Source organism: Rhinatrema bivittatum, chromosome 12 (assembly GCF_901001135.1).
Source record: "Rhinatrema bivittatum chromosome 12, aRhiBiv1.1, whole genome shotgun sequence".
NCBI lineage: Eukaryota > Metazoa > Chordata > Amphibia > Gymnophiona > Rhinatrematidae > Rhinatrema > Rhinatrema bivittatum.
In genome coordinates, this window is record NC_042626.1 from 54,635,456 (window position 1) to 54,647,631 (window position 12,176).

The window sequence follows — 12,176 nt, forward strand, 5'->3', positions numbered from 1 at the left end:
GGATCCTGGCTGGCCTATAATTCCAAATAAACCTACTCATCGCACCATGCAATTCAGAGAAAACCCTTTGAGGAACCGCACATGGGACATGCTGAAAGAGATAAAGCAGACTGGGAAGAATATTCATCTTGAGCAGGTTAATTCTACCCACCCAAGAAATGGGCATCTTACCCCAAAGCTGCATCTTTTTCTTAATAACCCCAATAGGTCCGCCAACATTTCTTTTTACAAACAATGAAGGTCCCTGGGAAAGTAAACCCCCAAATATACAAAGTCATCCGGTACAACTCGAAAGCCTGAAAAACAATTCAGAATCGTCATTTTCTGATCAATAGGAAATCTCAGACTTATTGAGGTTAATTTTATATCCCGACAGAGTCCCACACTCGGCAAACTTAACAAGACAGGACCCGACGCTCAGGGCGAAGACAGACAAATTAAAACATTGTCCGCATAGAGGGAAAACTTCTGTTCCCTCCTACCAAGTTTAATACCTTGAATGCCAACATGCTGCCAAACAGCAGCTGCCAACAGTTCTATGGCTAAATCAAAACATAAAGGAGACAAGGGACAGCCTTGTCTCGTACCCCTAGTAATATTAAAAAAGGCAAATAACGATCAGTTAATCAATATTCTAGCCCTCAATCGATGATACATGGCTCTAATCCAAGTAAGGAACCGGTCAGGAATACCAGCCTCTGCTAAAGTCTGGAACAGAAACGGCCACCCCAGTCTATCAAAAGCTTTTTCAGCATCTAGAGAGATGACCATCATTGGTCTACCCTCCCTTCTTAGCCATATGCAAAATACTGACGAGGAGTCTCGTATTAGCAGTGGAAACCCTACCTTTCACAAAACCTACCTGATCACTATGAACTAAGTCAGGTAAAACTACCTCTAACTGCATCTGCAACATCTTAGCCAGAATCTTCAGATCAGAATTCAGCAAAGAGATGGGCCTATAGAATCCACAGTCAGCATCCTCTTTACCCTTCTTATGAATTAAAGTAATTGTAGGGTCCGCCATATCATACAGGGCAGTGACTAGTTCACCCGCTTTTTGAAACAATGAAAGAAGAAAAGGAGTAATCTCTGGGAGAAACTTCTTATAAAATTCCAACATGAAACCATCCGGACCCGGACATTTCCCCTATGGCAAAGCCTTGATAGCACTCTGAAGTTCAAGCAGAAAAAAAGGAGCCACCAACTTGTCAATCTGATCCACACGCAAATTTGGCAGATTATGACCAAGCAAAAAATTTTTAAGATGTTCACCGGAAGGCAGGTCAGGTGCAGAGTAGAGACTGGAAAAATATTGTACAAACTCACTCTTTATTTCCCCCCAATCCACCATGATCCTGCCCTGAGGGTCACGTAAGGATAATATATGTGACTGGCCAGTTTACCGCTTGACCAGCCTGGCCAGAAAGGTACCCGGCTTGTCTCCATGCTCATAGAATTTTAATCTAGAATATTTAAGAGTACGCCCAATCTTCTCAACCTCCAACAATTTCAAGTCTCTTCTCATAGCCTCTAACAGTTTATAAGTGTGAGGGGAACAGCCTAATTTGTGCCACTTCTTCAGCATAGCAATGGTGGCAGTAAGCTCAACCGCCTTCACTCAGTGTTGTTTCTGGAGATGGCTCACATAAGCTATAATTCTGCCTCACAAAAAAGCCTTGAAAGAAGCCCAATGAAGGCCAGGTTCATAATCTACTGCAGAATTAAATAAGAAATTCCACCACCACCACCACATTAGCCACTAATGTAGGAAATTCTTTGTCACCAAAGAGAGACGCATTAAGCCTCCAGATAAAACCTTGGGGCTTCGGTGGAGCGAATTGGAGTTGAACTTGGACTCGATGATGATTAGAGATAGTAATATATCACTGTCCACTACACAAGAAAAAAGATTGGGAGTACACAAAGTAGTTGATTCAGCTATATGTGGCATGCCTAGGCGAAAAAAAAGGTATAATCCCATTCTAACGGATGATGTTGCCACCAGACATCCCCTAAGTAGAACATGTTAAGCAAATCATTATCCAGACCACCTCCAGAAGCCCCCCTAATAGCCTTGAATGTTCTTATCCGAAGCATGGTTAGGACAGATATTCCAGTCTCTTCCGATTAGCAATTTATCGAACCCAAAAGAGGCAATCTTTTCCGAGAGGAGACGATAGAAATCCTGCTGATAAATGTTTGGGCCATAAACACTCACAAGCAATAAGGTAGAAGAATATAAAGTACACTCCAAAATTACATAACGTCCCTCTAAGTCTGAATACGACTGATGAACCTGCAGAGGTAAATTCTTATTAATAAGAATACAGGTCCCATGACTACGGGAGTTATAAGAGAAGTGGTACACAGCACCAACCCATCCCACCTTTAACAAGGACAAGGAAACAGGAAACAAGACCAACAAAACCCCCCACCCCCATGGCCATCCGACCTCCCCAGCCCAGCCCCCTGCCCAGCCCAAGGTCCCATGAGGACAGGAAAAGAGGTGCGCAATAGTATCATTCATAAAAAGGGGAAAAAAACATGGTTAAAAACCTGAAAAAAAGAATGAAAGTGAAAGATCAACATATCCCTGCATGGCACATGTTGCAAAGACCCAGAAAACTGGCAGAGGCACTGCCATATGATCCACCACCCCCAGACCGGGAACTGCACAAGCCTTAGCATAAGAGAACAGTCAAGTAAAAATTGAAAAAACAGGGAAAACCCCTTCACAAACCACAAGGCTATTGCGGGGGTACGCACTGTTAATGCTCCTGCCCGGGCAGAACTACAGCATGCGCAGACAAACACAACCGACTTCACTGTGCTCAACAAAATATTAAAAGCATGGGAGCCTAAAGGAAGAAGGCATGGCAGTCACTAGAAGCTGAAGCACGTTGTTCCCACTAATCAGATAATAAATGAACGAAACAACAATGGCCACGTATGACTAGCAAAAGAACTCATTAAGATCAGAGAGGGCAAAACCCCAACCAGCCCCCTGAAGACTTGCAATCCCACCTCCCCCCTCCTGAGATTTCTCATCATCTCTAAATCCTAACAAAGAATAAACAAAGGAAACCCAAAATAATATCAATGTATATAATCCCCACCCAATCCAAACCCCGATCAAAATCACCCAGCTTCTACTAACCCGAACACATAAGAACATAAGAAATTGCCATGCTGGGTCAGACCAAGGGTCCATCAAGCCCAGCATCCTGTTTCCAGAGGCCAAACCAGGCCACAAGAACCTGGCAGTTACCCAAACACTAAGAAGATCCCATGCTACTGATGCAATTAATAGCAGTGGCTATTCCCTAAGTAAAATTGATTAATAGCCATTAATAGACTTCTCCTCCAAGAATTTATCCAAACCTTTTTTGAACCCAGCTACACTAAGTGCACTAACCACATCCTCCTGCAACAAATTCCAGAGCTTTATTGTGCGTTGAGTGAAAAAGAATGTTCTCCGATTAGTCTTAATTGTGTTACTTGCTAACTTCATGGAATGCCCCCTAGTCCTTCTATTATTTGAAAGTGTAAATAACCGAGTCACATCTACTCGTTCAAGACCTCTCATGATCTTAAAGACCTCTATCATATCCCCCCTCAGCCGTCTCTTTTCCAAGCTGAACAGCCCTAACCTCTTCAGCCTTTCCTCATAGGGGAGTTGTTCCATCCCCTTTATCATTTTGGTTGGCCTTCTCTGTACCTTCTCCATCGCAACTATATCTTTTTTGAGATGCGACGACCAGAATTGTACACAGAATTCAAGGTGCGGTCTCACCATGGAGCGATATAGAGGCATTATGACATTTTCTGTTTTATTAGCCATTCCATTCCTAATAATTCCTAACTTTGTTTGCTTTTTTGACTGCTGCAGCACACTGAGCCGACAATTTTAAAGTATTATCCACTAAGATGCCTAGATCTCTTTCCTGGGTGGTAGCTCCTAATATGGAACCTAACATCGTGTAACTACAGCAAGGGTTATTTTTCCCTATATGCAACAGCTTGCACTTGTCCACATTAAATTTCATCTGCCATTTGGATGCCCAATCTTCCAGTCTCACAAGATCCTCCTGTAATGTATCATAATCCGCTTGTGATTTAACTATTCTGAATAATTTTGTATCATCCGCAAATTTGATAACCTCACTCGTCGTATTCCTTTCCAGATCATTTATATTTATATTGAAAAGCACTGGTCCAAGTAGAGATCCCTAAGGCACTCCACTGTTTACCCTTTTCCACTGAGAAAATTGACCATTTAATCCTACTCTCTGTTTCCTGTCTTTTAACCAGTTTGTAATCCACAAAAGGACATTGCCGCCTATCCAATGACTTTTTAGTTTTCTTAGAAGCCTCTCATGAGGGACTTTGTCAAATGCTTTCTGAAAATCCAATCACCCCCAAGAGCTTCCCAGGCCGCTGCCCAGACTGCAACCACCCCCAAGAGCTGCCCAGACCCCCAGGCAGCCAAACACAACGGAAAGATTACAGTCTCTCAGGAAAAAATATCAAAAAATGCAAAAAAAGTGAGAGCAAAAACAGGGACACTATGGGAAAAGCAATGAACAAGCAGAGAAATAGACAAAAGTCAAATATCTCACTGAGATGAAGCCAACCACTGCTTCCCCACCGGTCCAGCTTCCCCCGCCGGCTTCAAATAGCGGCAAACCTCCGTAAGAGAGTCAAAAATCCTTGTTTGATTATTACTAAGATGCGCCGTGTAAAGCAGCGCATAGGCCATCCCATGTTTTTGCAGCTCCTTCTTGACAGGGCTGTACTCTGCCCGCCATTTCTGCGTGGCAGCAGCAAAGTCCTGAAAGAATATTACTTTCCTAACTTTAAAATGAACATCGCCAAATTCATGGATCTTGTCGGGAAATCGATGCATTTGCATGATGATTGTGTATGTGCGGGCAGCTGCCTGGCACCGAGGGGGGAGTGAGCGCCTGATGCACTCGTTCAATTTTAATCCGGCCTCCCTTTACCTCCAAGGCCCAAAGTTTCAGGAATCCATCGGTCAAAAAACGCGACTGGATTAGATCCCTCCTCACCATCCGGAAATCCAACCAGCTGGATATTTCGGTGGCATCCACGATTTTCAAGATCCTCAAGTTTTTCCAAAGCCACCACGAGCCGTTTATCAAACTTCTCAACCTTCCTGTTAGCCTCAGTGGCGGACATCTCGACCTCCCTCATTCGCATCTTAAGGCCCTCAATCCGAGTGAGTTATCCTGCACAGTCATGACCAAATCAGCAATCTTCTCTACGATGATTGTAAAGGTAAGCTGTGCCGAGAAAGCCTCAAACAGCTGTTTCAGCTGCATATTAGCATCAAAGGGAGAGTCCAGGGCCAGCCATTCCTCCTCCATCGCACGCTCCTCAGCTTCATCCCCTCCTCCAGCGGCCACTTTTTTTCCAGATTTTTCGATGGCTGATCAGCGCACATTGCTGGCAAATATTTAGAAGGCACATCTAAAGACATCGTATAAGTGACGAGTAGACGATTTTTGACACGGATGTTAAAGAATAAAGAATTAGGGGCCTAGGAGCTCAAGCAGGGCACGTCCATTCACTTGCAGCTCATCATGTGACCCCCCCCTTGAATTTGTTTTTTAAAGACATTTTCTCAACTGCAGGAAGATTTCAAAAAGGATGAAAGTCTTTTCTGTGTCTTTATCTGCAGAGTTTGCGATCTTGACTGAGTGACATCAAGTGACTTACACAGGGTAGTCTGGGTAGGTCTGGGATTCTGTAGCATGCCCAATGTCCTTCTGTATGCTAGCCGCCTAAAAATGTAAAAAAAAAAAAAAAAAAATGTAATGGATTATTAAAATCTGAGATGTCACGTAGTGACACAGCATCCAGTTTTAATCCATGAAGTAAACCAAAGGTTCTTTTCTTAAAACCTGAACTATATAGGCCCAGACTCACCACTCAACTGAAATGTAGGACATCTCCCCTCACCACCAGCACAACCATGCTGAAAGCCGGAGAATCGGCCAGTTTGCACAATGTTGAAATGATACAGAGCTTCACCCAAAGAATTTGGTTTCCTAGAACTTCCAGGAGGGGGAAATGAAATCTGACACAAAATGATGGTTCGAACAAAAACCTCTGTGGGACTGTTTGAAAGTGCCAAGAACAGGACAGTGGTTTGGGAAGAAGCTTGCCTCCACTTTTGTTTCCTGTGGACCTTTCCTTGGAGGGGGCTGAATTATATCTGAAAGCTGGTAATCACGGTTCCCATTAATCCATAAATAGCTCTAAAGTGCGGATTTACAAATCAGATAAACCGCCTCGTCCTAAAGAAAGCGCATCCTCTCCCCCTCACTCATCCTGGTCTTGTTCCCTCTTTTGGGCTGTTCACCCCATCCTCCCCACCCCTTTGACAGATAAAAAGCACACCTGCAGTTGGCGCTTACCTCTCCTGGAACTGTTTTGACGGGATGAGTCCCGCCCTGAGGTTGGTGTCCCCTATACGCTTCGCCTGCCACCACGTGGCGTCATCCTGGCTCACGACCTCCAGCACACGTCCTCTCCTGAAGGGCAGCCCCGCCTCCTGGCAAGGGATGGCTCTGTCCTCTGTGGGGTCATAGTCGAACAGAGCCCTCATGTACACCTTAAGGAAAGACAATGGTCGGTGGTGGGTTTGCATCGTTTTTTGTTTTATTTTGTTTTGTTGGGGGGGGGGGGGAGCGGTTTAAAGACGCTTTATTGAAAAGTGATGAACATGCTCTGACCAAATTGTACATACTCATGATCTGTACTTGACTAAATTAAAATAAAATACAAGAAGAACCCTTTTCCATTTACTTACAATCATATCATCTAATTTCACGAAGGAGCTGTACACCCCTGACAGAAACACTGCGCTCTACACACAATGACATCAACAGCAAACCCACAACTAGAACCCCTCCTTCCCAATTCCCCTCCCCATGCTGCTGGTACAAGAGATCTCAGATCTGCTTGAGCAATTCTGGATCCATCTTAGAGGTAACAACCCTCCCCCCTCCTCAAAACACACATACAAAATCATGATCCTCCCCCCCCCCCAACATACACACACTTTACAGTCATACTTTGTCTCCTATCCCTATAGGATTTTTCATTTTGGCTTCCCACTTAAGCAGCAGTCCTCAGGTTTCAGAAACACCTGGGTCGTTAACACATATTTTGAAAGTCATTTCTCCAGTGAGTATGTTTGCCTGGATTGTTTTTAAGAATGCCAAACACATTCCACTTTTTCTTTTTAAATCCCATATCTACAAAAAAATGGGGAGAAGTTCCTTGAACTAACAGCACCCAAACTGCGTTTCTCAATGGTCCACTCTGGCACTAAGTCTCACAGAATCGCATTCATATTTGGTCAGTAAAAAAAAGTCAACAATAGTCATTGAGGAAACAGGTTGATAAATGCTGCTGTGCATAAGATTTGTGGTGTCTCTCAAGCCGGTTTTGGAGTACCCCCTAACCAGTCTGGTTTTCGGGATATGAGACAGATTTAAATACAAATAAATCCTCTCTCATGCATATTCAGTGTGGCTATCCTGAAATCCGGACAGGCCTGAGAAAACAGCAGCCTGGATTTCTGTGTGGGCACACATGGGGGAGGCAGAGTGCCTTTAGTGACCTAAAACAGTCACCAATGCCTTCCATACAGACCCCCTGTGAGCCAGGGCACAGAATCATACCGGCTTTGATTTTTTTTTTTTTTATATTTTGTTTGGGAGTAGCCAACTGTGCAGCTTCTTTTAAACTTCCATACTGCTTCCCATTACTAGGTATTGATGTTACTGTATTTTTCCTGGAGGATCGCTACTAAAATAAGGCTAATCTGCAAGATAGGGTAATGTTCTAAGCTTTGCCCAATTACCCATCCAGTACATTCCTGAAATAACCTTATGTGCCCTTGTGCCTTACTGCCAGAAACTTAAACTCAAAACATATACAATATCCAAGAGAAACCAACTCCCCAACCCCAGCCAAGAATGACCTATACATCTAGAGGCTTTATTGAGCCATGTAACCTGGGCAGTATGACCAGCCTATCAGTATCAGGAGGCAAGGGCACACAGACACACACACACACACACATAGTCTACCATCACAACTGCAACAGCTTTGCAGCACCATAGTCTGGAAAGCTCCTCCAACCAGTGAGAGAAATCGAAATTTAATTTTGAAATTTGCTTAAAAAAAAAAAAAAAGAAGTTCTTCTAAATGATTCCTGGCAAATGCAGCTTTCCAGCTGAAAAACCGTTCCTAATTGAAGAAAGGGAGGGGAAGCCCACACTGAAAACCACAGTTTCACTGGTGCAGAACTCCCCATGCTCATTTCCAAACTAGTCTTAAGGAACAATTATTCCTGTTTGCTTTAACGAGAAAGGCTGTTCTAATGATATTATTTCTCTCTTTGTTCCTGAAATCTTTTCATGGCAATACAAACCCACATGTGGGTTTGTATTGCCATGAAAAGGCATTATATATATAATAACAAAAAAAATTCTTCATGCAACTCGTAGGGAACACATGAGCTTGGATAGCTGGCAGGAGCATGTATGCTATGAATTCAGCCGAACAGGAAAGGGGATTTTAGAAAGTGGTTTCTCTTATTTGGCATCTACAGAGAAAGATGTTCCATAAAGAAAAATTGGTTCTTACCTGCTAATTTTCATTCCTGTAGTACCACGGATCATTCCAGACTCCTGGGTTTATGCAACTGTACCAGCAGATGGAGACAGAGAAAAGTTTAACTGACACTGCTTAATAGAGATGTGAATCGTGTGATCGATCGTCTTAACGATCGATTTTGGCTGGGGGGGGGAGGGAATCTGATCGTCGCGGTTTTGTTTTGTTTTTTAAATCGTTTAAATCGTAAGTCGGGGGAGAGCGGGAAAACCGGCACACTAAAACAACCCTAAAACCCACCCCAACCCTTTAAAATAAATCCCCCACCCTCCCGAACCCCCCCAAAATGTTTTAAATTACCTGGGGTCCAGTGGGGGGGGTCCCGGTGTGATCTTCCACTCTCGGGCCACGGCTGCGTTAATAGAAATGGCGCCGGCGCTACCTTTGCCCTGTCAACGGTAGCGCCGGCGCCATTTTGGTTCCTGTCCCCCGACGTCACGAGCGCAGGAGATCGCTCCCGGACCCCCGCTGGACCCCCAGGGACTTTTGGCCAGCTTGGGTGGGCCTCCTGATCCCCACAAGACGTGCCAAAAGTCCAGCGGGGGTCCGGGAGCGACCTCCCTGCACTCGGGCCGTATTGCAAAATGGCGCCGGCAATACGGCCCAAGTGCAGGGAGGTCGCTCCCGGACCCCCGCTGGACTTTTGGCACGTCTTGTGGGGATCAGGAGGCCCACCCAAGCTGGCCAAAAGTCCCTGGGGGTCCAGCAGGGGTCCGGGAGCGATCTCCTGCGTTCGTGACGTCGGGGGACAGGAACCAAAATTTCTATTAACGCAGCCGTGGCCCGAGAGTGGAAGATCACACCGGGACCCCCCCACTGGACCCCAGGTAATTTAAAACATTTGGGGGGGGTTCGGGGCCAGAACCCCCCTCCAAGGGGAGCCTTGTATCCCCAGGAGTCTCAGAGGGCCCCCCGGAACCCCCTGTCCAACCGCGGTGGCCCCAGTAAATGCTGCACCCTGAGGACCAAAATACCTCGTGACCGAACAGAGCCAGACCCATCCGCCTTGACAGCTGGGGAGGGAGGGAGGGAGGAGGGGCCATTCCCCACAGCTGAAGGTCTGACCCTTCCTGTTGTGCCAAAAAAGTGTGGTGGAGCAGTAAAATAAATTCCAGGGAGAAACCGCAGGAAGCAGACCCCCATAAGCCCAGCGCCCCCCGACTGAGCTAAATCCACCAGCAGCGCATCATCCAGGCTACCCTGCCCCTCCACGGGGCCTGGGTGCACTGGGGAAAGCCGGGGGGGGGGGGGGGGGGGGGGAGTCCTCCAGCCCCCCCAAAAGCGCAGCTGTCATTCCCGCGCTGGCCAAGGCCGAAGGCCCGACGCGGGAAACCCCGTTCCTTACAGCAACCATATGGGCGGCGGAAGGAGGCCTGACGAGCCAGCATTTCACGGGGAGGGAGGGGAAAGAGAAGGCCCCTCACCACCCAAAACACACACCAAGCAGAGAGAGAGAGAGAGAGAGAGACAGAGACACTGCTGAGACGGGCAGGAACCGCGCCACACGCGCAGCAGATCCAACCGTGAACCATAGCATGCGGTTACCTATAGAGCCCAGCGAGACCGTCGGCCTAAACACACCGCCCTGATAACGAAAATGTCGCCCATAGAGCCCGGGAGAGACTTACCGCCCTGCTGCAGCTGCTTCCTGCTGAAACTGGTTTTTTTTTAAACTTTACAAAAATAACAGGGCCTCTGCTCTCCTAAGGCCAAGGGGAGCTGTCCAGCTTCAGTTCAGCCTGAAAGCTAGGAGAGCCCTAAAAACAAAAAGCAGCTGCCCCGAGCTGAAAAGCCACCTAGGTGGCCTCGTGAAGGGAGGGATCTGGACCACCAGATTTGCACCTCACGGATGGGAGCCGGAGAGAGTGTACAAAAAGGTCACCAACCTCCAGCTTGTCCACCTCAACTAAACAGAGAAGGGTTCCCCCCAGGGAACCCGACCCCTGAGAGAAATGCTCTTCAGAAAAAGAAACGGAAAGAGAAAAAGAAAAAAGGACCGAAAAATCACCAGAAACTGCAGGTAAATGCACCAGCCACCATTTGCTGGAGACAGAGAAATACTGGGGAACTGCAGGTGTGCTTATCAAGCAGTGTCAGTTAAACTTCCTCTCTCTCCATCTGCTGGCATGGATGCATAAACTCCAGAGTCTGGAATGATCCGGGTAAGTAGGGTACTATTGAGTTCAGTGTTTACATCTCTCAAGCCAAATTAATTTCTGAAACATAGTTTACAGACTATAACACATACATATCAGTGTTTTCATGTTATTTTATATCACAATCAAGAGCAATGCATAAAAAGAAAACCAAGAGTCTTTGCTATTATGGTACAAAAAACTGTTAGAGTGATTTGGCATCTTTCTGCAGCAGATGCACAAGGTTTGCTGCAGCTGTTTTGTAATTGATGCCTTTACTTGCAGCTTAAAATGTGGCTGAATGCTTTGGCAACATTTTATGTTTTTCAATTACTTAACGCTGCAAGGTTTAGAAGATGCAGGGGGTGGGGATGGGGGATCAGTTTCATGCTCTGGACTGTGCACCCTTCGTGTCCCTCATTGGCTGGCAGATGCCACGCTCTAGCAGTGACGACAGTCTTCCTTCTCTCTCCATGCCCAAGAGTACCGCCTTCACTGATTCTTTCAGTTCTAGAATTTTCTCTCGCCCCCTCCGGCACCCCCCTTCATTTTTTTTTTTTTTTAGGGCTGGCCATTTCCTCCTGCTCCTTCAGGTTTCCAGCTCAGTTACAACTGGACTCTCTCTTGGGCTACGGTTCCAGGAGCCTTCACATGCAACTATCAAGGGAAAGGGGATTTCCTCTATTGTAAAACTGTCTACTTAGCACAGTTGTTGCAGCATTGCTCTCCTTGCCCATGGGCAACAACCTCATCTCATCCCAAAACCCAGTACACATGTACATAGAGTCCAATCATTAAGCACTACCATTAAGGGATGATTGGGGCTTCCACCTCCCTCCCACCCACTTCCAGGGGCTGCGAATGCTGCTTCCGTAGCATCCTCAGGCCCGGCCGGCATCAGAAACAGGAGACCCAGCCTTGAAATCAAATCCAGGCCCCTCTATGTGACAGTGCACTGTTCTGCCGTGCTGGTGCCTGACCTCAGCACCCCCTTGCTTTTGCTTTTATATTCCATCACCCAACTTCTGCAGTGACAGTAACACAGTATGCATGCACCCCCACGTCTGGCGGCTGTGAGAGCTGCCTCCTTAACAACCCCAGCCCTGGAAGGTCCAAGAAGTAACTGGACTTGGGAATCAAATGCTGCATGCTGCCACTGGACTGCCCAACTGCACCATTTATTCTGTTAACTCAAAAAAGTACAAGCTATGAGGCATTACTAAAATATACAAAGGTAACACCAAAATCCTTTTCAAAAAATAACTCTTCCGTTTCACCACCCTGATGGTCTCGCTCTCCAAGATTCATTATTTGGTTTAAGTTATGCTT

The 12,176-nt window shown here is 46.2% G+C and overlaps 1 protein-coding gene across 1 annotated transcript in view; it reads right to left on the minus strand.

Moving 5' to 3' along the window:
- Nucleotides 1-12,176, minus strand: part of MPP3 (membrane palmitoylated protein 3) — a 174,850-nt gene that overhangs the window by 104,881 nt on the left and 57,793 nt on the right. Inside the window, exons 11-12 of the mRNA XM_029572237.1 lie at nt 6,444-6,640; nt 5,653-5,807 (exon numbers count right to left, since the gene is read on the minus strand). Coding sequence (XP_029428097.1) covers nt 5,653-5,807; nt 6,444-6,640 — 352 coding nt within the window. The remainder of the gene's footprint in view (nt 1-5,652; nt 5,808-6,443; nt 6,641-12,176) is intronic.